Source organism: Diabrotica undecimpunctata, chromosome 3, assembly GCF_040954645.1.
Source record: "Diabrotica undecimpunctata isolate CICGRU chromosome 3, icDiaUnde3, whole genome shotgun sequence".
Classification (NCBI taxonomy): domain Eukaryota; kingdom Metazoa; phylum Arthropoda; class Insecta; order Coleoptera; family Chrysomelidae; genus Diabrotica; species Diabrotica undecimpunctata.
In genome coordinates, this window is record NC_092805.1 from 163591242 (window position 1) to 163618829 (window position 27588).

The window sequence follows — 27588 nt, forward strand, 5'->3', positions numbered from 1 at the left end:
AGTATACATTTTTATATATACATTTTAATTTTTGTGCTACATAATCTCAGATAGATTTTTTAAACTATTTACAAACTTGTGAAAGTTCTAAATCCAATTACCTTCCAAGGTGGAATTCGAAGATTCACGTTTCTTTCAAATATCTCGATGCTTAAGATTCAGCAGAAATTTTATTGTCGGCCAGAATAAATCAAATTGCGACGAAGCTCTCCCTCACTATAAACATGAATCTTGCCCCGCATTCACAGACAGCGACATAAAATTGGGTATATGGGCTTGAAGTTGACCCAATCCGACACAATACCACAAAAACAGTAGGTGTATGGGGTAAGGAAAGCTGTCGTTTGATATTTTCAAAAGAGAAAGGGTTGGCGGCGAAATGAGAAAGGTGCTGAATGCTAGCAGGGGCCTGTCGTAGCTGACCGAGTTAGACGGCTACCAAAATTAATTAAATAGCTACAAATTTTACACAAATGAAAAAAATATATGGTCTTTGTTTATATAACTTTAATAAAAAATCTGAAACTAGTATGTTAAAATAAAAATACGGCAATAATTCAAACGCGTTGGGTATATCCAATGTTTAAAATTACGAACAAGATTTGGAAATCCAAGAATATCAGTTTTTTTTTTAAATATATTAGAGATAAAATATGAACAACTATTTTATAAGTTATAAAATAATTTATAGCTTTCTTTTTTTAAGTTTACAACATTTTTGTTAATATATTAAATTTGATACAAGTTGGATTTGGAATAAAATACTGATGTACCTGGTCAATATTATATTATTAGTAATATAAATCAAAAAAACAAGTTAAATCCTTTTAAAATATAAAAGCAAATTAGACTTGTTTTAGTTATTGTTGGTAAACTTTTGACAATTTGGGTTTTTGCAGCGATTTCGATCCCTTGCGTTTATTGACCAATGTCCTACAGCATCTGTATTAAGTTCAATTAAAGGAATATATATGTAGGCCTTTTTTCTTTACCTTTAATATCTGTTTAATAAAAGTTGTAGCTGTTCTTTTCTGCTTGCTGAATAAATTTGGTATACTCTTTAATACACGATCAGTCAAGTCAGCTATTTCAATTCCCAAATGTGCCAACGTCATAAACTCGTCTTTATTGCCTTCAAAAATTTTTTTTATAAATAATCTAAATAACAAGAACCTACCGATAATTTATTTAATTCATTTATTTGCATGGTCAACACAAAGTTTTCAGTTTAAAATTTTGACTGTTGGTCTGGTGATAGGGACAAAAATGATCAGGGACAAGAATGATAAAAGAGACCAATTATGCAAAGCTTTCTATTAGTATTTGCAAACTATTTCGAAAATATTTTCCAACCATACGTAGAAGACATAAATGAAACTCACTCAAAAGTTATTTAACAAGATGATATGGTTATTCCTTTAACCATATCAAAACAGGTTAACAATCAAATCGACACGAACTTTAATCCCACAAAAAGCCGGCTACGCTCTACTCTAATAACTGGGCGGATCCTTAAAGAGCTACCTAGAAAGGCCCTGGTTAAAGTTATCAATCTAATAAACTCATCGATTAGTTTAAATTACCTTCCACACCTATGGAAGGTAGCTAATATCCTGCCGATTCTAAAATAAAGCAAACTTCCACATGAAATAAATTATATCTGCTAGTATTTTTGCAACCGATTATCAAAGACAATTTTTCATCTAAGAAAGACGACTAATCCTTGATCATCAATTCGGATTCTTAAATAAGTACATCTACAATTGATCAAGTCCACCGGATCACCGGACATAAGGTAATAAAATAATAATCTAAGGGACATGTAAAAAAGCTTCATCAGTACGTAGATCCCGAGGTTAGTCAACTCTTAAACAATACTAACGTATTTAGATGACTTAAACGAACAAAACCACTTGATCTGATAGAGTGAGTTTCAAACTACTCGTAAAAAGCGAAAAGGTGCGCTGTAAAGTTGTAGCATTTTATTTTGAAGTCCCCTCGTATATGTGTTAATTGAAATCCCCTTATATATGCATTAGAATAACAAAGAATTTTTTCAATGTTTCTTAGTTCGTATCCTTCAATTTAAAACCCATATAATCTTTCGTTCTTTCTTTAGGTCGCCGCCGCCGATAATGAATCATTTTATTGTTTATTTATGTTACAGGCGCAAATTCTTCGATGTTTCTTTGTTCAAACCGCCCGATATTGCGTTTTCAAATTAATCTACGTCTTAATTTCCGTTGTGTTTAGTTTATACCCTAAGTGCTTTGTTTGTTCTAAGTTTTGTGAGCAATTTTTTTAGATAATTTCGTCACTCTCAGTGGAGCCGCTGTTAGAGGCAGTGGTTTCGGTGTTAGTCCGAATTTTTCTTTTAATTCGTAATGTTTTTTTTGTTTTTTCGTCTTGTCATGCGAAAATGTGCAGTATAGTAGCAGTGTTGAGTTTTAAGTGCAGTCGATGAGGTTGACAGGGATAACGGAAGAATGAAGACGTTTTAGAGGTCGGCCAAAAAGAAAACCGACAAATATGTTAGAGAAGTGGTATTTTACTCAAGTAATGTGTTTATAAAGATATCAACATTTCCATTGTCCAGTTTTTAAGAAGCTTTTACATGGTGTGTCCAATGTGCCAGTTTCCACCTCAAACCTCAATGTCCTAAGCAGCCGTTTAGGGATATTTCTTTTACAGTTTGAAGATGTAGTTTTTTGTTCCAGTTATTGAAAGTTATACAGTGAAACTCAGGTAACTTTTTTTTGTGATCAGATTTTAAAAGTAAAGCAGACATTTTTTAAATAAACGTAATAATTGCTTTCATACAAAGAAAATTGTAATGTTTAAAGTAGTAAATTTTATGGTTTGACTTTTAGCTGTCATTTTATTTGTTCAGTTTTGTTTTAAATTTAATGTTAACATATGACAGTTAGCACTATTTTTGACACTTGGTAAATACCTAATCATATTTGAGATTGTGTTTTTGTTTTTTAAAGAAGGTTAACCACTATGCATAGTTTCACTTAAAAAGATATTTTTTTTATTTGTAATAATTTATTTCTGCTACAAATTGTCGCCCATTAACAATTGTAAGTTTTTTCTGTATTTTTTTTTAATTGTGACTATTAATATAGTGTTTTTATGTTCTCTATGTTTTGTAACTGTTTGTGGTGACACAAAAATAAATGTTAAATTTTGTTTCTTAACATTTGTTTATTTTTTTAACTAACCCTTTTTGAGTTTAATTTGAAAAAGATTTTGAATGTTTTGCATCTCTGATAATTATATCTCCAGTTACAACTGGCTGGTTGTAATAGGTATAATTAGGCACCTCAAGTGGCGCCCTATATTAAATTTCTTGAGGTGTTTCCTGTTTCGTTTTGTTTTTGTTTGTCCCAAGAGATTTATGACCCTTTATTTCATTTTTCTGTAGTTGCCTCAATTAAAACCCCCTTGTGTTTTACTTATCCAGGACCCCAGCTCTCCAACTAACCCCTGAGTGCCCGTTCGCATAAGTAGCGTTTATTTTGCTTACCCTATCTTCGCCCCAAGAATTTCTATCCCCCATTTTTCTACCCCTTGTATTAATACTTCTATGGTAGGCAAAATATATCGTTACAAAGTGTACAAATTAAGATGGTGTACTAAACTAAGGACGCTTAAGAGTGTTACTTGGTATTAAAAGGTTCTGCTAGATAAATTAGGCTAGAATTAAATTGCTTAATGGTATTATAAACCAGATTGTAATAATAGAAACATCATAATGATGTTAAATAAAAAAAATGTAGGTTTTCATTTATGCCGATTAAAGGAAAATCTATAGAGTCTTGTCTAAACAGTTCTTCAGAACGGCTCATCTGATTGAAATGTGCCCTTCATCATTAATTGAGTGGTTTTGGACGCAGTATAAGCAACTTTAAAAAAATTTAAAGCAATTTTAAAAAAAAACGATAAAAATACGAAGCACTTTAAATCAACTTAATCGAAAAATTATTATTATTATAAAGCAATTGTGGTCTCAAATTAACTATTCTACATTTTTGATAAGTAGTTTTCGTACCGATCAAATAAATTATAAGGTAAATATAGAGTTTTTAACTCAATAAACAGCTACAGTAACTACCGACAAGCTATAAAATTCCATAATACGATAAAGTCGATGCCACCGTAATGGATTTCTATGTAGCAACGGTCTTTTATACTCGGCGCTTCCCAGTACAATAGCCCCTTTAACTGAATTGTGATTGCCATTATGTGACGTTTCTTGTTCCAATATACCATTCTCTGTAGGATATGTATCTTCTACTCCTTTATTATTGGCTTATAAGTATCCAAGAGATGTCGGTCGAGATGAAATTTTTATGCTTAAAGTGAAAAATATCGCGCTTTTATTCCATGTCAACATTCTTGTCTCTAAATAGTTCTTTTCAAAAAGATATACTATCGTGGAAGTAATGTAAGAAGGTTAAAATATGAAAAAATGGTATTTAAAAAAGTAAAAAACAACAAAAACGCACAAGATAAATGCAGGTTAAGAAGAGGTTAAAATACCTATTAATCTAACGAAAAAAAGCAATAAAGTAAAACTAAAAAAAAACAAAAAAAATAATTGCATTTATATGTGTATTTGTTTTGCGCCAATAATTAACGAAATACTTGGTATTGGGTGAGGTAGAATATCCATTGTAACCATTCGCAATTTAATGACTAAATATTGTCATAATTAGACTTCGGCAAATATGCATATTGCATATTTTGCATATTGTGCATATTTTATGCAAATATTTCATATTTTGGCATATTTGTATAAAAGTTTGCATAAAGTGCATAAAAGTTCAGATTTTTATACTGTATTTGAAAATTTTTAAACATACCAATTTATTTCAATTCTTGTATAAAATTTTGTAGTCATTTTAATCAAGAAATGATCTAAGTACGTAATATCTACAGGTACAAAACATTTACAATTTCAAAGAAGATCAATTTAAGTAGCCCTCAACATTCTTAGAAAGTCTCGGTCACTGAGGCATTCAGTTATTGGATAATTGCTAAGGGTTCGCTCATTTGCATTTTATGATCTAATCCCCAAATCTATCTACAATTTATTGTATCTTAACAGCAGGTAAACGGCTAATAGTTTTGTTCCTAATTTAGGGATTTTCCAAAATCTCCCAGTTTATTGAATTAGGTACCTAAACATTTCTAATTTGATGCTCAGATTTGTAAATCATTTTTGTTTTGATATTCAAAGCGTAAACACTCATTGTGCGTAACAAAAAGGAAGATTGTGATTTTATAATGCCTAAAACAACCAGTGCTTCAACTTGGATTAAACCTTATAAAGAGCTGTCTATGGATATGGAAAAAATCTACTGTTCAGTCTGTGGCAAAATTGTAAGTATCTAATATTTTCTATTAAATATCTAATATTTCATACATACAGGGTGTTTCCAAATGACACTTACAACGTTTGACTGTAGATACTTCTCGAAAAATTGAACAAAACGATATAGTTAATGAGGGGTCAAACTTATTTACTTTTCGAGATACAGGGTGTTAAAATTAAAAAAATTAAATTCTTTTAGTTAATAACAACAATAACTTTAAAACCAATAAACGTATTTACTTGAAATTTAGTACTCGTAGGTTGTTTTTAAATGAAAAATAGCTTCCTTTAGTGAGAAAAAATTGTCCATGGTACAATACAATGGTGTGTATTTAGAAAAATTTTTCACCTTTACTTTTTTTTATGAAGTCAGCTATTCTAAAACACAATTATTTTTATTGTAATTGAATTAACAAAAAAAAAACTTTTGTTGAATTTTAAAATAAGTTATATGATGTACTAATGGTTAGTAACAAAAACTAATTTGTGGATTAATATTGCATTTAAAACACTTAGCGAGTGTTTTTTTTTCCAAACCAGTTATTTGATTAACCAAAAACACCTTCCAAGAAATTTCAGATAGACCAACATGTGAGAACTGCTTCACACATTGCAAAAAAAGGAAAAATAGGAGGAAAACATCAAACTTCAATGGCTAAATGTTTCCAATCTACTTCAAAAAAATTAGATGAGCAAGAAACTTTTAATGAAGACTTGTGTCGCGCATTAGTGTCTGCAAACATACCGCTTTCAAAATTAGCAAATGTAAATTTTAGTTTGTTTCTAAAAAATATTGCAAACGTAATGTTCCAAGTGATCGGTCTCTAAGAAGAAATAATGTGAACGGGCTATACTCGTCGGTGTTAATTAATATTAAGGAAGAAATTGCAGATAATTATTTTTACATATCTGTAGACGAAACCACTGATTCCTCAGGAAAGTATATTGCTCATTTATTGATTGGTGTTCTTAAAGAAGATACCTTACCAAAATCTCATCTTATTTTATGCCAGCAACTTGAGAAAACAAATTATTTAACAATTTCGCGTTTTATACAAGAAACATTAGCAACTTTTTTTCTTCCGACAACTATTCCTTCTAATAAATTAATGCCTATTTTATCGGATGCTGCTCCTTATATGGTGAAAGCAGGACAAAATTTAAAAATATTTTTCCCAGATTTAATACATGTTACTTGTGTAGCGCATGGATTAAACAGAGTTGCAGAGGAAATACGAAAAAAGTTTCCTCTTGTAAATACCATGATATCCAGTGTCAAAAAAGTATTTCTTAAATCTCCTATAAGAATTCAACTTTATAAAGAAATGCTACCTAACATTCCTCTTCCACCACAACCTATTTTAACGCGATGGTAAACATGGTTAGAAGCAGCTAATTTTTATGCAGATTATTTTGTTAAAATAAAGAACATAATTGATACGTTAACAGATGAAAGTTCCCAATCTCTTTTGGATTCTAAACAAACTTTTCAGAGTAACTTGCTCCAACAAGAACTTTCATTTATAAAATCAAATTTTAGTTTTGTTCAAAAAACAATTACTCAATTAGAATCAATAAAACTGTCATTATTCAAAAGTACAGCATTAATAAAAGAATTTGCGTCATGTTGTTGGAACGTTAGAGGTAATATTGGAAAAGATATTTTAAAAAAATTTGAAGCTACTATGGAAAAAAATAAAGGTTACCATATTCTTTCTGAAGTAGTCAGTGTTCTAGCTGGAAATATTTCGGAAACAATTAATTTAGAACCAAATGTTTTGGTTAGTTTGAAAAATGCTCCCGTTACATCAGTTGATGTTGAACGAAGTTTTTCCATATATAAATATATGTACTCAGACAGAAGCCACAAGTTTTTGTTAGAAAATTTTGAACACCACTTGGTCATTTATTGTTACCATAATTCTAAATAAGTTTATTCATACTTAAAAATGATGTAGTTACTTAAAATAAATGTAAATCTTAATGAATAGTAGGAAATATTTAGTTATGTACACTTTTTTTTTAAATAAAATTGTTACTATTTTACGATTTTTTTATTTATTTGTATGCATATTTTGTAAAATATTTGCATATTTTCGGGTAAACACGTGCATATTTATGCGCATATTTTCTACATTTTTATTGGCATATTTGCCGAAGTCTAGTCATAATACTCAGAATTACCAAATTTTTGAATCTTTCTGTAATATAATTCAACTAGATGAAATCGACATCATCGAATTGACACAGCCAGTCACGGCGTTTTCGTTGGTAAATGGATAACTTTCTTATAGTCTGCGGCAATCTTCCTTAAATTGAACACCTGTCCAATTTTGTAACATTTTTTTGTTTTCATCCGAAACGCGAGGACATAGATACCGATTTCCTTACTTAGTAGCAAACAATACAACAGCGGGAGATAATTTTCATTTAAAATGCTATGTAGAGTAAAAAGTTGCGTAAACTGTTTTGAACAATGATCAAATGTTCCATCCACTAGCACGGTGTTTACTTGGCATAAAAAATTTTCCAATAGCAAAATTTAACTATCTGTTAGACCAGTTCCTAATAATGCAACAACCTATCTGGAGAAAACAACAAAAGCCATTACCAATAAAGCCTCTTTTCCAGTTGACATAAAACAATTTCTTATTTCTCGTAAAAAGTCTTCCAGAATACCTCGAATATATGGCCTACCCTAAATTCACAAACTTGATATTACTATACCATTGTCAGCGCATGCAACTGCCCTACACAACCATTGGCCAAGTACTTTGCAAAAACTTTAAAATCTCTCGCCAAAAATGCTTCATCCTTCATCAAAAATGCTTTTCATTTCAACGAACTTCTTAAACAATACCCTATCTTACCATCAGACATTCTAGTAACTTTCGATATCGTTTCACTCTTTACAAACATTCTTATAGAGGAAACTCATTACTTCTAAACTCCTACTGTATTGTAATGCTTTGCTAAGTGATCGGTGTAGTAGTGTCTGGGGACTCGGGAGACTGCGACCTCGGAAGCCCTGAAGAAAACATCGAAGAGGATGTCAAAAGCTTGGCCTAATGATAATAAATGCGGTTTAACTCGAAAGACTGGTGAGGCTAATTCCTGTGATAGTATTAACCTTAGCTCTAGGTTTAATTGTAGTTCCTTACCGCTCCTAGCTAAGAACCGGCAACAAATCTTCATTATCAATTCAGGCAGCGCAAGGCACCCCTAAGTTTCGTTCGCTAACTGAACACGTACGGAGGTGTCTTGACGAAGATTGGGTGGTTTTAGTTGGTAGGCAGGGCAACAGAAAGGCATCCATTTGCAGGACCTTCTCTATACAGGGGGAAATGGGCTAGGATGTTTTAATTAGTTTTAATTAAGTAATTAAATATTTGGGCATTAAACTGGATCACAAGCTTACATGGAAATTTCATATAGAATATATGTTAAATAGATGTGAAAAAGGCCTAAACTTTCTGAAAATGACAACTTAAACTTGGTGGGGAACAGATGTTCAGACTTCCTTACTTTTTTATAGAACGTACATTCGCTCTATCGTAGATTATGGATGTTGGTTATGTGGATCTGCCACCAAGAACTTACTAAACCAATTAAACATATTTATAAACCAGTGTCTACGGATCTGTATTGGTGCCATGAAGACAATTCCTATTGAGCCCCTTTATGTTGAAGCATTTGAGCCTCCAAGTTCTCTTATAAGACATTTCTTGGGCGAAAAATGTTTACTGAAAATTAAACACCAGAACGCTTTTCTTCAGAACCAAATTAATAAATTTAAACAATTATGATTTAACGAATGAATATTGGATAAAGAAAAACTCTCCAACCCTATGTGAAGCTCTTAGAGAAAACACAGTTTCTGCTGATGAAGCTATTAATTTAAAATCATACACAGATATAAATGATTTTAAAACTTTTTTATGGCGTTAAATTTATTAAACCAAATTATGTAAACACTGGAAGAGCAAATAACAACATTATAACAAGCATCTTATCCAATTGGGATTACTACAGTACTATCTACACGGATGCCTCCAAATCAGAAGACGATGCAGGATGTGCCTTTTACATCCCCATGGAGAAGGTAGAAAAAATGTTTAAATTAAAAGCAAATATTTTAATATTTAGTGCGGAAGCAATTGCCATATATCAAGCCCTACTTTTTGTTTCTAACAGGGAATCCCTCGTTATTATTGTTTTAGATTCCATGTCAGTTCTCACAGCCATTAACCAACCTTTTTTTCCAACCACATCCCTATATAATATAAATTAAAAAATCAGTGAAACACTTTAAAGAAAATAAAAAAAATGTGATATTTATATGGGCCAAAGCCACAGTGGAATTAAACATAATGAACATGTGGATCAATTAGCGAAATTAAGTATTTATTTAGTGGATACCACAGAATATCTACCCAGTATTTCTGATTTGGTTGCTACACGCAAGGCAGTCTTGAAATATAAATGGAGTGATCTATGGTCTAAGTTTTGTTTTTCCAACCCAAATAGATACACTTCTTTACACACAACTGTCCCTGTTTCACATTGGCATAGAACTTATAATGTCCCTAGGCATATAACAACTATATCTAGGCTAAAATTTGAAAATGCTTGTTTTCCTGCTCATCTTGCAAGTTCAAAAAAAAATTTGTTTTTACTTTTTACCTTTGTTTTCTCTCCTTTATATGTTTACCGTGGCCTATCCTATTTATCGTGACCTAGTTTTTCTGTGTATGTTATATATTATAATGTCCTGATGGGCCCCTGGACGTGAAGCGACTGACCCATGTTAATTGTATCTGTTTATGGATATATTATGTGTATGTATTATGTTCAGTGAACATCAAAGAAAATTTACAAAATATAGAGAAACTGAATAGAAATACTGATAACATAGACCAAAAATGGGAGAATATTAAACATGCCGTAATGCTGGCAGGGAGAGAAAATTTAACACCGAAAGAAAGGAAACATAAAGAATGGATGAATGAGGAAATACTACAGTTGATGTGTGAAAGAAGGGTACACAAAACAAATAATCCGATAAGATACAAAGAAACAGATAAACTGATAAAAAAGAAAATAAGAGAAGCTAGAGAAAGATGGCTAAGTGAGCAATGTCAGGAGTTGGAACAACTGGAGCGAAAATATGACTTTTTTAATGTACACAAAAAGATTAAAGAAATGACAGGAAGGAGAAGAACAACACAGACAGGACAGATCAAAGATACAGATGGTATACTTATAACAGATTTACAACAAAAAATGAATCGATGGACAGAATACATATCACAACTTTTTGATGACAAAGATAGACAAGAAATCTCAAACGAATATACAGATGATACAGGGCCTGATATAATCAGAGAAGAAATAGATTATGCAATCAAACAAGCGAAAAGTGGTAAGGCCCCCGGTCCTGATGAAATTCCCGTAGAACTGCTCAAACTTATGGACAATGAATCTATTAAAATACTCCTAGATCTATTTAACACAATATATAGAACTGGAATAATACCTAGGGAATGGCTCCGTTCGACCTTTATACTACTGCCAAAAAAGGCAAATACAAGGGAATGCAGCGAATATCGTACGATAGCTTTGATGAGTCATGCTCTAAAACTGTTCTTGAAAATAATCCATAATAGGATCTATAGGAAATTAGACGTAGACATCAGTAACACTCAGATGGGATTCAGAAAAGGGCTAGGTACAAGGGAGGCTCTATTTGCAATGAACGTTCTCTCACAGAGATGCTTAGACATGAACCAAGAAATTTACACCTGCTTTATTGATTTCGAAAAGGCCTTTGACAAAGTACAACATGAACCACTAAGACAAATTCTAATAAAGAAAAATATAGACAGCCGAGATATTCGAATTATATGCAACCTATATTGGAATCAAACAGCAAATGTGAAGGTTGAGGGTAGGCTAACAGAAGAAATTCAAATCCGTCGAGGAGTCCGGCAGGGATGCATCTTGTCGCCACTTTTATTTAATCTGTATAGTGAAGCTATCTGTGAACAAGCACTCGAGGAAGAAGATCTTGGTCTGATAATAAATGGTGAGACGATCAACAATATAAGGTATGCTGACGATACGGTTCTCCTAACGGGAACGCTAGTAGAACTACAACATCTCGTTCAAAGTCTCAATATATACTGTAACAGTTACGGCTTGAAAATTAATTTGAAAAAAACTAAATTTATGGTAATCACGAAATCAAAGAACATCAGAGCTAATCTTGTAATAGACAATACAACGATTGAGCGTGTGTCCTGTTATAAATATCTAGGTGCTTGGATCACAGACGATACTGATCAAACAAAAGAGATTAGATGTAGAATAGAAATCGCTAGATCAGTCTTTAATAGAATGCGCAAACTCTTTTGCAATCGTGATATCAACATAAAGTTACGAATACGAATGCTGCGGTGTTATGTCTTTTCTACCCTGTTGTATGGAGTAGAGGCTTGGACACTAAAACAGTTGACCACAAAAAACATCGAAGCTTTCGAGATGTGGTGCTATAGGCGCATTCTCAGAATATCATGGATGGACCGCGTCACTAACACGCAAGTACTCCAAACTTTAGACAAAAGATGCGAAATTCTAAATGAGATAAAAACTAGAAAGATGGAATACTTGGGGCACATTGTGAGAGGTGAAAAGTACGAACTTTTAAGAAATATCATGCAGGGCAAAATTAAGGGCAAAAGAAGTGTGGGAAGAAGAAAAATATCGTGGCTTCGTAATCTACGTGAATGGTTCGGGTGTAGTTCGATTGAACTTTTTAGGCGCGCTGCTAACAAAGTCGCAGTGGCCATGATGATTTTCAATCTCCGCTAGGAGTGGCACGAGAAGAAGAAGAAGATGTATTATATATTTTCTCTTTTTTTTATTAATTGTTGTACTGATTTCCCAATATTATTCGTTAAAGTTTAATTACGACAACCAATTTATTATTATCTATTAATAAAGTTATCTAACTTAAAATTGAGCAGAGTAAATTCTCGTTGTGGGAAAATAAAACAACTTCAGCTACTTCCCGCTGTATCGTAAATTTGCTGGACACAAGAGACCACGAGGCTGCAGTAAAAATACAACAATAATAAAAACCAAGATATCTACTTACGTCGACTGAGACTCCAGGAAGCGGAAAAGTCTGGGTTGGTGGCATATCTCGCGGGACATAACGATAGAACTCATTGCCGTCTTTGTACCACTTGACAGAATAGAGCGTTTCACCGTCCAGTTCAAAATGGCATTCGAGTTTCGCACTTTGATTTCGAATCGCGTGACTCGGTATTCTTAGGTCCACTAAGTGTAATGACACTACGCCTGAAACGAAAATAAAATATATTAGTAAATATTCGATATTACGGCATACAAAAAGTCTTATAATTGAACATACCATTATTGATCAAAAACTATTTTTTCGTGGCATTTTACCTTAGCTAGTAATATTTATCTAATGGAAAAATAACTGCGATTGCAAAAATTTAACCTTTTGTGTTCTATGTTTCTGCTTACGTTCCGGTAAATTAAACTAAAGTTTCTTTTGTAACCTTAGAAACCATATTATTTTAACAATCACTGTCAATTATCTGCCTTACTTGCAAAAGAATAACGTTGTAACGAGCATTTAAGATATTATTTAGAAATGATAAAAACGATACCAATTTCTTTGAATTACCATTTTACATGCATGTGACATTTTTTCAATATAAGAAGTTAGTATTAATATAAATATTGAACTTGTAACAAGAAATGTGGTATTGAATGGAAATGGTCAGTTGGTGTGGTTGTCAGTGGTTGGTCAACCAACGCAAGTAATGACAAAAAAGATACACAGAACCTAAATAAAATATAGTTCAATCTGATTTAAATAATAATAAATATAACACCATAAAAGACTCTTAAAGTCATAACATTTCTCCACCTTACCTTTTTCAAGAATACCAACGATACGCTCATATAAAAATAATTATATATTAATGACAGTAAACCATAAAATATCAGATATCAATTTTTATTTCGGTCAATTCATTAATATCAGTATCTCGTTTTACGTTTTGGTAGGTTTTTAACATATTCTAAAATAACTTTTTGTTCCTAAACTTGTACATTTTAGAATCTTCACAAAGACAAAGGTTTTCTGCCGAAACGTTGATTTTAATTGTAGCATGCAGAAAATTCCTTAAATATCTAATATTCAAGAAATAAAAATTTTCTAGTACGCCCCTGGGCCGAGAATAAATATTTCGCCGATTTTCAGTTTATATTGTGATGTAAAAATTCCAAATTCCAGTTACCGCTGGAAGTTAAATAATTAATATATTACGTCTTAGTTCTACAATTTTAAAAGCTGGGAATGATTCAAGGTCATTTTACGATATTAAGAGAAGCATGTTTGACAAGAATTTTGGGTTGTTCCGTGGCGAAAACGGGTTAGAAGGGAAAAGTGTGGCATAGGAAGCCGGTACGATACAGAGATCGAGGTCGAAGAGTCAGGTTTGAATGGTTGGTCGTTGAGAACAGACGTAGTTTGAAGAAGCCGGTAAAATTTGTTAGAAAAATCCTATTAGAGTAATCTTTACTCAACGTAATGTGTCTGATTAGATAAGAGTAATCACTGATTTTCGTTTAAGCCGTCTCTCTGAGATATTTGTAAAAAGCCGTCTACAACAACTTTGATGGATAACCACATGTTGCCATTATGTCCAGTTGTATCTATTCCTTTTTTTTAAGAAGCCGAGTCCAAGGTTTGCTTCCAGTGCCAATTTCAACCTCAAATTTGCTTTGTCCTAACTAAGAAGCCGTTTTAGAACATAATTCGCAATGTGAGATGCAGTTTTTTGTGTGGCAGAAATTCTAAAGTCTAATATAAGTCCAGTTTCCAATTCCAGAAATCTTAAAGTGCATTTTAGTGAAATTCAGGTAATTTTTTTTGTTTGAACTTTTAAAGTAAAAATAGACATTTTTTTCTAATAATAATTGCTTTTATAAGAGTTTGCAGAAATTGTAATATTTAAAATTGTAGATCTTAGGGTGTAGCTAGGCTGTCATTTTAATTGTCCTCCGTTTAAGATTTATTTTTGACATATGACAGCTAGCTTTATTATTTTTGACATCTGGTAAATATCTAATCATATTTGTGATTTTGTTTTGTTTTTTTAAAGAAGGTTAACTTCTATGCATAGGTATTCATCACTTTAAGATAATTTTTCATTTGTAATAAATTAGTTTTGCTACAAATTGTCGCCCAATAACGTAAATTTTTGTAGTATCTCCAACTTTAAGAGTTTATAACCTGATAGGATATAGTAAATGTTTTTTCTTTGTTATTTTGGTATTTATCTCTGTAACTATTTTTATAGTATTTTTCTTGCATTACCATTTATATTTGTAACTTTTTGTGTAAACCATTTTGTCTTTTTATTTTAAAAAATATTCTAACCCTTTTTCTTGTGTTTTTTAGGAAGGAAGAGCCTTTTTCTTTTGTCCAGTAAGATGTTTTCTCAAAGTGGCGTCCCATTTCAGCTAACTAGAGGGAACTCTTGTGTTTTGTTTATCTGTTTGTTCCAGGAGATTCATGTAAGTACCCTCTTTTTGGTTTCATTTTTGTAGTTGCCCCAATCCAACCCCCTTGCGATTCACTTATCCACTACCCAGTTTCTCCAAATAAACGCTGAGCGCCGTTCGCATAAGTTTCGCAGTTATTTTGCTTGCCCTATCTCTAGCCCCGTAATTTCTGTCCCCAATTTTCAACCCCCCATAATAATACTCTGTGGTAGGTAAAAATATTCGTTACACAATAGACAATAAAATATATATATATATATATATATATATATATATATATATATATATATATATATATATATATGAATGAAAATTACTTAGTTCTCGGGAAGAACAGCGTTGAGAATTCTTTTTTTTTTCTCAACGCGGTTCTTCGCGAGAACTAAGTAATTTTCATATATATATATATATATATATATATATATATATATATATATATATATATACATATATATATATATATATATATATATATATATATATATATATATATATATATATAACATTACCGAATGGGAATCGGTAATGTTAGCGAATGTCGAAAACAAGAGAAAACGAATTATCAGAGAAGCAATAGAAATAGAAAAACAAGAAAATAATTTAAATTCTCGAGACGATGCCCAAAGATTGCCAAAAACATGGAAAACAATTATCCCGAGGAATAATATATATATATATATATATATCTATATATATATATATATATATATATATATATATATATATATATATATATATATATATATATTATATATATATGTATATATATATATGTATATATATATATATATATATACATATATATATATATATATATATATACATATATATATATATATATAAATATATATATATATATATATATATATATATATATATATATATATGCACTATGCATGTATTTTCTATCTAATTAGTATTTGTTAACTTCAAATCCTTCCAAATCATGGAGCATTTTAGCCCACAATAACTAGATCTGGCTGGAGCTAGTTTATAAATAAATTTTTAGATTCTTAATACAGGTAGCCTTATGTAGGTATTGAAACTTTTAATATAAAACTATAACAAAATATTAAAAGTTTTCTCTTGATTCTTTTAAAGCTGATATAACTTAAATTTTGAACGAAACTAACTAGACCAACAAGTTTTAATTAAATTTATCCGGCAAATATAACCTGTTACCGATTATTGTATACCTTTTTGTTTATTGTTCCTTCTATACTTTTTAATTAAGTACATCAACTCTAATATTATTTTTTGTACTTTCGAAACTTTCTTCAGATTTAAATTAGCGAATTTTAAGTTGGCTTATGTTTTAAATTTTAATGTGTTTTTGTTGCCTTCTGTAGAGTTCTATCGATTTCCCAGGGCGGCAATCTTTTTAGAGAAGGATTAAACGGACAAGATATTTACGTTAAGATAATGATAAAAAGGAAAAAGGTTATATAAACAATCTATTTTATATCATGTAATCGTAATGTACAGTTCATCCCAAACCCTTCTTTCAGTGCGTCATAGTTGATCGAATTCTCTCTAACGCATTAAGCTAGAAGCGACAGAAAAAAACGTAAGTCTGTGATTATTATACATAGAACTTAGAAAATTATGTATCGTTCACGGGTATTTGCATATTAAAGCGAATTCTACTTACGGATATATAATTGGTTGGAGTTTAGAATGCGCTAAATAGATATCCAATCAATGATGCGCATAAATATAATTTGACGCAGATGGTCTCAATAGTGACAGTACTATGACAATGTCAACTGATAAAATAATAATTGTCATTCCAGGTTAGTATTTTCAGACATTTTACAGTGAAAATTTAATTTTGTATTTATTGTCATAAAAATATTTTAAATATGCCGAGATATACCGAGAAAGAACAAAGAGTAATTTTAAAATTATTAAATTATTTTCAATTAGAAGATATTCATATGTATTAAAACGGTTCTTTTTAGAACCACATTTTATTAAAATATAAGATATAATTGATGCCAGCCACAAATCCCCTGTAATCATTGATTTTAATGAATCAGGTTCTGAATCTGATTGTGGATTGTTTGAAATATAATATTCATTTTTGTTATTCATAAAAAAAGAAGGTAAACTTACATTCGGTATCTTGTTTTTTAACTAAACTCCATTAACACTATTTCATCTGCATACCGAAACTGATAGATTAACTCAAAAATCAACTGCTTTACTATTTAAACTGTCCATTGTTTTTTTACCTAAACTTCATAACACTCTTTCATTTGCACACCCAATCTAGTAGAATCACTCACTATTTAAACTATTTTCGCGATTTTATGATAAATCTTCACAAAATTAAACTAATGGCTGCCACAGAAACTTTCTGAAAATTACTTATCCGAATAGGTATGACTGATTTCAATCGATGGTATTTTATCACAGGAATGTTTGCTTTGATGCCTTGCAATTGCCAGTAAATTTTTTTATCTCGCAGTCAACTCTTAAAAGATTCTATAGGAGGAAGCGTTATTTTAAATAAACAAACATTCCAATTCCATAGTGTTTATAATAAATAATAATAAATCCATAAATAAATCTTAGCTAATTAAGCACTTTCTTTGGAATGTATAGAATAGCAATTATGACAAAATGCCGTTCCAATATAAGGCGCAATAAAAATTTTTATACAGGACGGGACCTCTAATATGTAAAGTAAAAAAAAATTTGAATTTTTATAGTTTTTACTTCACATTTTAAAAAAATAATCTTTTCACATTTAGCCGACTACAATCCTGCAACTGTCAGATTTAACTAAAATGTCATGCAATAATTCTCGACATTCTTAAAATCCTATATGACGTCAAAATTAGTGACGCACTGAAAGAAGGGTTTGGGACAGACTGTACATATTCTATTCTATATTACAATTTTATTTTTCAAGTAAGGATTTTTTTTTCATTTTACACCTTTCGGTTAACATGTAGACATACGTCTATATCAACTCCTAAATAACACGTCAGTGTAAGAGCTTTACATCCCACAGGTTATTTATAAAAGAGGAACTGCTCTTTGTGCAATAGTATTAAACAAATATAAAGTTTGTAATTGAAGTATGAAAAGCTATTAACAAAATTTTTGCAGATTAGTGCACTACTAGTGGTAACGTCATAAAAATAAGATGGTATAGTAGGCGGTATAGTAGGCGATATAGTAGACCAGCGGGAAGATTCATACTGTGTTTTTTGTATTTTTAAAACTTAAACAATATTTTTAAAATTAAATCAAGCAATTTTATTATTTATTTACATAAGCAAACATGAAGAGAATTATACTTTATAAAGGTTAGAATAATAAAATTGAAGGGAGCTTTCCATACAATGTTAGGCCCTTTTTGTTCTTACCCGAATGGACTATTAGAAAATTGTCCATCTTTAATAGATCTCTCTAGTATTGACAATTATTAAAAATGATTTAAACATTGCCTGAAAGGAACAAAATTAATTTTATTTAAAAAAAATGTAACAAAAGTGCCAGAATAACAGCTACATTATTTGGGAAAAGATACGAAGACAAATATGTCGATCATAACTATGTGTAAATGATATTCCAAAAATGATTGAAAAATTTTTTTTATCTTGAATAAGAAATTTCTTCTTCTTCATTTTATGTAGATATGACTCTGTCTGTTTTTCAATGTACCTCCAGTAAGTTGTTGTTCCATCGTTTTCGTGGTCTTGCTACTGATCGTCTGTCTATTGGGGAACCATCTCTTGCCGTCTTTACTACTCTATTTGTTGTTATTCGGCTTATATAATCGTTCCATTTTACTTTTCTATTTCTTACCCAGTTCTAGATGTTCTCCACCTTGCATCTACATCGTATATCGGTATTTCTAGCTCTGTCCCGTAGTGTCTTAACATCAATTTTTCTAAGTGTTTTCATCTCTGCTATTTCTAACATCCTTTTTGTCCTTTCTGTATCAGGTAGTATTTCTGTCACGTATGTCTTTATTAGTATCATGACTGTTTTGTAAATTCTGCTTTCATTTTCTTCCCGATATTTTTATTTCTCTCTATTGTTTCATCCAGGCAACCTGCTACTTTGTTTGCTCTATTCATTTGATCTTCCACTTCAGTTTCGAACTTTCCGTAGCTAGATAATGTGATGCCTAGATATTTAAACTCCATCATTTGTTCTATTATGTGACCTTTCAGCTCCAATTTACTTTACACTAAATTTGCTGTTGTTTCCATGCATTTTGTCTTTTTTGGGGAAATTAACATGTTAAATTTTCTGACGGTTATATTAAATTGGTGCAGCATACGTTGTAAACAGTCTGTACTTTGAGAGAGTAGTATTGCGTCGTCTGTATAACAAATTATTCTAAGTTGTTTTTTCCCATTTAGTTTCCTTTTTTTAATTCTTATTTTGTTATTATTTCATTCATAATCAGGTTGAACAATAGTGGACTCTCTCTGCCTTATCGTCATCATCACGTAGAGCTACAACCCTGGGTGGGTCTTGGCTGACTGTACAACTTTTTTCCAATTTGTTCTGTCTTTCATCAATCTAGGGTCAAATGGAATGTTCATTTTCCGGAGATCTGTGTGCATCTCCACTTGCACAGACTGTGCAGACTTATGCAGTCTATCCACGTGGCCTGCCCATCTTAGTAGCTGTGATTTAATTTCTTGGACAATATCGGCGTCATTGTAGAGTGCTTTTAATTCGATATTAGTTCTGATCTTATACTGGTTTGTGGTGATGTCATGATTCTAAGTATTTTTCGTTCAAAGCGTCTGAGCTTTCTTCGTTTGCTTTGGTCATGGTCCACGTTTCACATCCGTATGTTATTACAGGTCTGACGATTGATTTATGGATTTTGATCTTTGAACTTCTTGTAAGATTTTTTGATTTTTTGAGCTTATCCAGTGCAAATAGCTTATATGAGCTTATCCAATTTGTTTAGTAACATCCTTGTGAGTTGTGATTACGACCCCCAGATACTTAAAACGTTGTACTCTTTCGAAATTGAAGGTGTTGACCGTCACATTTTGTCCTATTGTGTCTCTTCGTATCGTTCTATTTATACACATATATTTCGTCTTCTCTTCATTAATCTTCTCTGCCTTATCCTGTTAAATAATAAATGTGAGAAAAAAATAATTTGAGACAAAGATACACAGATAGAAGTAACTGAAAATTTTGCTATACCTCCCAAAACATCCACCAGGAAAGTAGCAACTTTAACACATCATTTCATAGTTTCTAGACATAATACTTTTAATTAAACTTAAGAAGACACACCTATTGAATGAACTACATGAAGATGATTCAGATCGTACAATTCGTACATATTGCGATATTAAATAGTTTGTCCACACATTGTCCTTCAAGGAAATAACGAACCGGATTGCATAGCCCAACAAATAAGAAACAGTAAAACAGCAAATGAAGCAAGAACTGTAATGCTAAATAATTTAAAATATAGTTCATCTAGAAAGTATCCGGAATTTTATATTTTTCACATGACAACACCATCTGTCAAATATTGTTGTTTGTAAACAGACTTAAAGATTTGTGAAATAATGCCGCAAGTAGACAAAAGAAAAGTGGTGGAATATTTGTATAGAAAGGGTGTCCGAAACGTTAAAAAATTAGAGCAATTGACTGAACTCTGAAAAAAGTGCAGTGTATCAGACAATAAAGAGGATAAAAAATGACATAGATATGAGAATAGACCAGTTTCGTGTAGACCACGTAAGATTCGCGGAAACAATTTAAATGCTTTAGTGGCTTTAGGACGACAAAATCCGCGCCTAGGGTTTCGAAAATTAGCGAATAGATTTGGAAACCAACGAAGAATAAAAGTGGGCCCAGAAACTGTCCGCATGTCACTGAAAAAGCAAGATTACATATCAAGGAATCCAAAAAACAATTCCTACAATGACACCTCTGCAAAGGCAACGAAGAATAGATTTTTGTCAATGTTTTCGAGAAGATAATTTTAATAATGTCTTTATATCTGATGAAAGTTGTTTTCAGCTTGGTGCAATTCATCTAAAAGTCCTATCAAGAGAAAATGTTACCGTTCAAATTTCCAAATTTACCACTAAAATAATGGTTTGGGGAGCAATATCTCAGCGTGGTGCTACACCTCTCTGTATAGTTAATGATACTGTTGATAGTGCGAACTATTGTGACATCCTAAATGGTTTTCTTTTTAAAACGGTTCATGTTTTATATCCAGAGGGGTGGAGTTTTCAGCAAGATAATGCAAGATGCCATACTTCTGCTTATACTAAACCTTGGATGCAAGAACACATATGGGCCACAATTCTGTGGCCAGCAGCATCTCCAGATGTTAGCCCATTGAAAACATGTGGAGACTGATGAAGATTGAAGTGAAACGAGCAGCGCCACCAGATAAAGTAGGTTTGATTGGGTCAGTTTTACAGGCCTGGAACACCATTACCGAAAATTATGGCCTTGACCTAGATTCGGGTGTACCTGGACGTTTAGTTAAGTGTTTAGATTTAAATGAAGGTTGTATAAGTAAATGAGATGAATTATTTGTTGAAATTTTATATTTCAAGTGATATAATAAATACCGTAAAATTATAATTCTTCTTTCTTTTTTCCGGATACTTTCTAGACGGCCTATAATTTGTTAAAGTAAAAGTCAAAAATTTGTGGCAAAATCCAAGGAACAGTTTAGCTTCAAAATTTCGCAAAGTGAAAACACTTGTAAAAGCACGGAAATATCAAATTCCTAACAGAGCTTATCAAGTCGTTGTTACTTGACTTCGTCTATGCCATGCCCGACTTACCCATGGGCAAATAATCGGTCACACTAATCTCGCTTTATGTGACAACTGTAATGTTCCACTCAGAATCTTTCTGCCATAACATCATAAGGAGAAATCAAAAAATTGAAATATAGCTAATTTTTAATTAAATACGACTTAATATCTAACGCCATCTATAAAATTTAATAGATTTCTCCAGTAAGGTGTGGGGAAGAATCTGACGTTTATGATTTTTTTAGCGCTAAAAAATGTCCTCTTTAGTTAAATGTTGACCGGTTTTGACATTTTTTTCTAATATATCGTATTTCTAAAATATTAGGAGTAAGTCCCTCTCAAATAAACACAGTGTATATATCCATATCCGAAAGAGTTTTTTTTTTCACTTATTCTGTTTCGGTTCGTCACAAAAAAGAATCTTAGGTAGCGATTTAATCATCGAATTTCCAAAAGGAAAGTGCGAAAAAACCAATTAGTACGTCTACCTTTCTACACACATTAACCTGAAAAGGATCACGAAATAGAACATCTTCTTTTTTATTGATATCCCTTTTGTCGATAAAATTGGTGTCTTTTTCTCAGTCCTTTTCGACTCGGTTTAGCTGTAGCTTGATCCTGTCCAGGTATTAATAAACTGCCTGAAGGATCAACTTATATTTTATTACATCGGTCAAGGAAATAATTATTTGCTTTACCTTTTTTTATATGATTAAATAAAAGCTTTGTGTGTCAAGGAGACAGCACATAATTCATACTTTAATTGATATTTCTTTAAATTGTTACTAGATTTTTATACATTTAGGAAGGGCTTAATAGTTTTAATCATTTATTCCCTAATAAATTTTCCAATCAGATCTTTAAAATTCCAGTTACTAGATAAATTTACAAATGTTGTTGTACAATTTCTTTTATTTTATCGAATTTTATAAAATATATTGACATTAAGAAGTAACAAGGAGAATGGTAATTGTTTTTGCTAGTTAAAAAGACTAGACACATACTTATTATTTTTATTTATACATAGAAGTACTAAATTTTTATATTTTTAGACTTAGTGGTACCAAGTGAAAGTTGAAAGAAAAATATCTAAGTGGGGCTCAAAGGCACCACAATTTTTTTCAGTACTTTAAATCACTATTTTTACATAAATAAATTCGACATAGAAAGTATCTTAGAAATCTGAATTAATTACTGATCAGAATTATATAAAGACAATTCAAAAAATGCAGAATACAAAAAATATACAATCAAAAAGTAGACTATTTTTTTTATTTATTTTGCTTCAACCACTTAGGGTTATTAGCATAAGAAAACACAAAAAGTGATAAAGACATACATAGGCATATACAAAATATCAATTACATAATAAGCTATACAATATATATTTTAATTATTTTAATTATTTTAATTTTAATTATTGATGTATTAATGATGTGTTAAATTTTAATAAAAAGTTTATAGATTTTAATAATTCTATCAAGTCAGCTACGTATTTAAATTCTCCTAGAAGTTCTTGGAATGGAATGGAATGTTTTTGGAATGTGGTGATATAGTCTTTTAACTGAGTATTTTGGACAGTCAATCAAAATGTGCTTCATTGTCACTTTACAGTTACAAACAAAACACACTGGTTCCTCTTCTCTCTTCAACAAGCATTCATGTGATGTAGAACTGTATCCTAATCTGAAACGTGTTATTAGGACCTGATGTTGTCATTTTGAAGGCCAAAAGTTCTAAAGAAAGACGGAAGATTTTATTTCTATCAATTGGTTTGGTTTCTATTGCATTGGTGCTTCTATTCCATTGGTTTTGCCAAACATCGTGCAACATTGCTTTTAAGTAAGGTTTTAAATGTAAATGCACCGTTAGATTTTCCACTAATGCGACTATACTGGTTACTGCGGACATAGCTAGACTATCTACCTTTTCGTTACCATCTATTCCAACGTGTGGCGGTATCCAGAGGAACTCTAATGTTAAATTGTTTTGGTATATACGATATAAAATTAACTTATATCTGCTGTAATGTTGGATGAGAGGGACAAATCTGAGAAATTGATGTCAGACAAATAAGTGAATCAGATATTATAAGAGATTTGGGAAGTTTTTTTTCTGGAATAAAGGTTAGGGCCTTAATTATGACAAATAGTTTTGCTGTAAAAATACTTGTCTTAGGAGACAACTTATAAATGGAATGTTCATGTGATATCACAAAGCATGCTTCTACTCCAATTATGGTCTTGTGGTAATTTTTGTACAGTGTGAGAACACAAATTGGACATAACGTTATTTTTGCTTTATGATGTAAGTTTAAGGTTACAAAGCGGAGAGGGAACAATCCAAGGAAAACATAAATTTATTTCACAGGTAAGATAATTGGGAAGTAGTTCAGTATTAAAATCTAATAAGTATCTATTAGCTCGTTCATAGAAAGGTACAGGACCCCTATTTCTTTTTTGATAGACTTCCTGAAACCTGTTAGTAACAGCATGAAGAGCTGGATTTTTTGGGTTAGATTTTATATTCGGGACATACCATAGAGTTAAGTATTTTCTTCTTAGGTTTAAGGGTGGATCTCTAGCTTCAAAGAGTAGACTGTCCACAGGACTGGTGTAATATGCTCCAAGATCAAGTCTAACGGCTGAACTCTGAAGAGTATCCAAAGTTTTAAGCAATGCTTGGTTTTTGGAGTTATACACATTTGTAGTCCAGTTTTGATCTAACTAAAGCTCTATATAAATTTATTAGAGTTGGAAAATCTGCTCCCCAATTTCTATGTGATGCAGATTTCATAATGTTTAGTCCAGCTTGGCAAGATACTCTTAGCGAGTGTATATGACTTGTTCAACTTAATTTTGAGTCCAGTTACATCTATAGGAATTTTATTACTTTTGTATATTCTGTTGAAGAATTATATAAAAATAGATTTGGAAGCTTTTGTGGATATAATTTTCGTGAAAAATGTATAGCTTTTGTTTTTGTGGTGAAAAACTGGATCCCAATATTGTTAGACCACGAATCTATTGACTTAAGAGCTGCAGCAATACGATTATGAGCAGATAATATCTGTATCCAATAATTTTAAGTTATCTAATCGATCTATTTTTTTAAATCCACTTTGTTTGGGTATAATAAGATATTTATGTACAAAATACCATATGAGTCAATTGACAATGACCTTTTTTTTATCAACTTACACATTGCATTCGTGAGAGAGATTGATCTATAGGATTCTGTTTCAAATTTAGGTTTACCTGGTTTGTATATTGGAACTCTGAGTGCCATATTTGTGGAAATACATTATTAATCCATATAAAATTGAAAGGTTGCAATACTAGTTCTTGGCCTACTAGAGGTAGGTTCCGTAGAAAATGCACAGGTACATTATCTGGTCCTGGACTAGTATTTATAACAGAGTGAAGAGTTTCAATAAGTTCAGTAAAGCTAATAGGATGGTTAATTGGTGTCATTGATAAATGGTATTCCTTTATTTTCTTCGAATCGTTTCTTATTTAAGAATCCTATTGAATATCTTTCATTACTAGAAGCGGTACAATATTGTCTCGCCATTATTTCAGATATTTTGCATTTGGACGTAAATGTCTGGTTTTTCTTTTATTAAGTACTTTTCTACTGCTTTTACTACTACTTAAGAGTGATGTGAATTTTTTCCAGATATACTTCTAATCATATTCCAGATTTAACCAATTGGAGTAGATCTATTGGTTTCTGAAACAAACTTTTGCCATGACTCTTGCTTGTTTTTTTTTTTAATATTAAATCAACATTTAGCTCTTATTCTTTTAAATTCCAAATGGTTTTTAGTAGTTTTATATCGTTTATATCTATTAAAAGCCGATTAAGATTCTCTTATTGCCTGTTTGCACGCATCGTTCCATCACGGTAAAGGTGAATGTTTTGAAGGAAAAGCTGTTTTTCCAATGAATTTATTCTCTGCATCAATGATGACTTTATTGAAAAATAATGTTTTCTCGTTAATATCTTGTTCTGAGTCTAACATTTCTCTAAGATCCATAGCTGATAAAGAAATTAATATTGAGAACAGTGTCCAGTTGGCTTTATTTAAAGACCATTTGGTGATGTGTGTATTAATTGTGCTTATGGTAAAACAGATTTTTAACTAAGATGGGAAAGTGATAATTTCCTGAAAACTTTCCTATTGCGGCATTATATTGAGTATTCCTGCCGTCATTAAATAGATTTAAATTGAGATTATTTAGGATAGTTTCTATTTTTCTTCATATTTTTGAAAGTAGGCTATTGATTACGTACTTTAGAAAGGAACTACAATGTTAAACTGATTTTATTGTTTCATGTGGTCAATAAATCCCGAAATATCAAAAAACCGCGGAGTGCTATCATTTAAAAGAGTGCGTTTTTGAGAAAGGGGTGAATTTCTCCTTATGCATTAAGGTGCATTTAGATGAATTCTATGCAGTTTTCGTACATTGACATCTTCAAAAAGTTGTTCAAAATTAAATTTTCTATCAGTCTGGTACATACTAAAGTCAAAATTATTTTTTTTTACTAAAATATATTAAAAAAATTAAGCTAAAAAAAGAAGAACACACGTGATGTTTCTTTTTTATAAAATTGGAAAATTTAAAGAAGTGTATCTTGCTTCAAATGAGTCTTAAACCTCTTTTCAGTAAACCGTTTTATAGAAAGGTATAGTATTTATTTACAGTATAGATATTTTTTCTGTAAAGCAATGCCTATACCTATAGCCCTGTGTAAAAATGTTATGATTCAAGAAAAAAAAATTGCATGTGTTACTGTTTTTTTTTTGTTTAGTATTTTAAATACATTTTTGTAAAATAAAAATGTTTTTGGCTTTTAAATATATGATATTTTAATAGCTAATTTAGTTTTAAATAACTTTTCTGTAGATGTATATGTACGAAAACTGCATAGAATTTACCCAAATGCATCCCGTTGCATAAACAAATTCACCCCTTTCTCAAAAACGCACCTCTCTAAATGGTAGTAGTCCGCGGTTTCTTCATATTTAGGGGTCCATTGACCGTACAAAATAATAAAACTCCTTTAATTTTGTGGTTCACTTTAGCCCTGTTTTTTAAATAATCAATAAACTAAAGGTAGAACCAAACATTTTACGAGCAGAAGTAGAGAAGGCTTTTAAACACCTAAGAAACAAAGAAAATCCAGTAATAGATGGCATATTAGCGGAGACTCTAAACGCCATGGGCAAGTTTTGGCATATATGTAATACTAGATATCTACAACATGATATGGACCACAGATTAATGGCATAATGAGTTTTGCGACTCGACCCTTATGCCTATCGATAATAAAGATCATTGACCGTGTCCAGCAATTACAGAACTATTGCTCCTATTCCTTATAAAATTAAAGAACTTGTAACGGAATAAACGTTACATCTTTATTAATTTATATTTAAATTATTATTTTATTTTAATTTCTTTATTAATTTATTAATTCCTTAACTTTTAGTTTCTATTTTTACTATTTTTTCTTTAAAAAATAATTGGCGCCCTCTCTTTTTCTGTCAGGTAGACTGAATATTCTGTTCTATGTTGACAGAGGAGCTAATTCCATCATAGATATATGCTCTATATATGTTTTATAGCAAAAAACTAAACTTTAAATAAATAATAAGTAAAATAGTAATAGTAAAAACTTTTTACTTCCAGAGATAGCAAAAGAACAAGTTTTTATTAGATAATCTTTATTTATTAAAACCAAATATAAACCAAAAATTACATATTTTTTACACTTGACTGATAAAAAAATAATTTACAATATTATCGTGCTACC

General features: G+C 31.1%; 1 protein-coding gene across 1 annotated transcript in view; it reads right to left on the reverse strand.

Moving 5' to 3' along the window:
- LOC140437921 (uncharacterized) overlaps positions 1-25053 on the reverse strand; it is a 224775-nt gene extending 199722 nt beyond the window's left edge. Inside the window, exons 1-2 of the mRNA XM_072527709.1 lie at positions 24966-25053; positions 12537-12742 (exon numbers count right to left, since the gene is read on the reverse strand). Of these exons, the coding sequence (XP_072383810.1) occupies positions 12537-12742; positions 24966-25053 (294 nt within the window). The remainder of the gene's footprint in view (positions 1-12536; positions 12743-24965) is intronic.
- Between the last annotated feature and the right edge of the window lie 2535 nt (positions 25054-27588).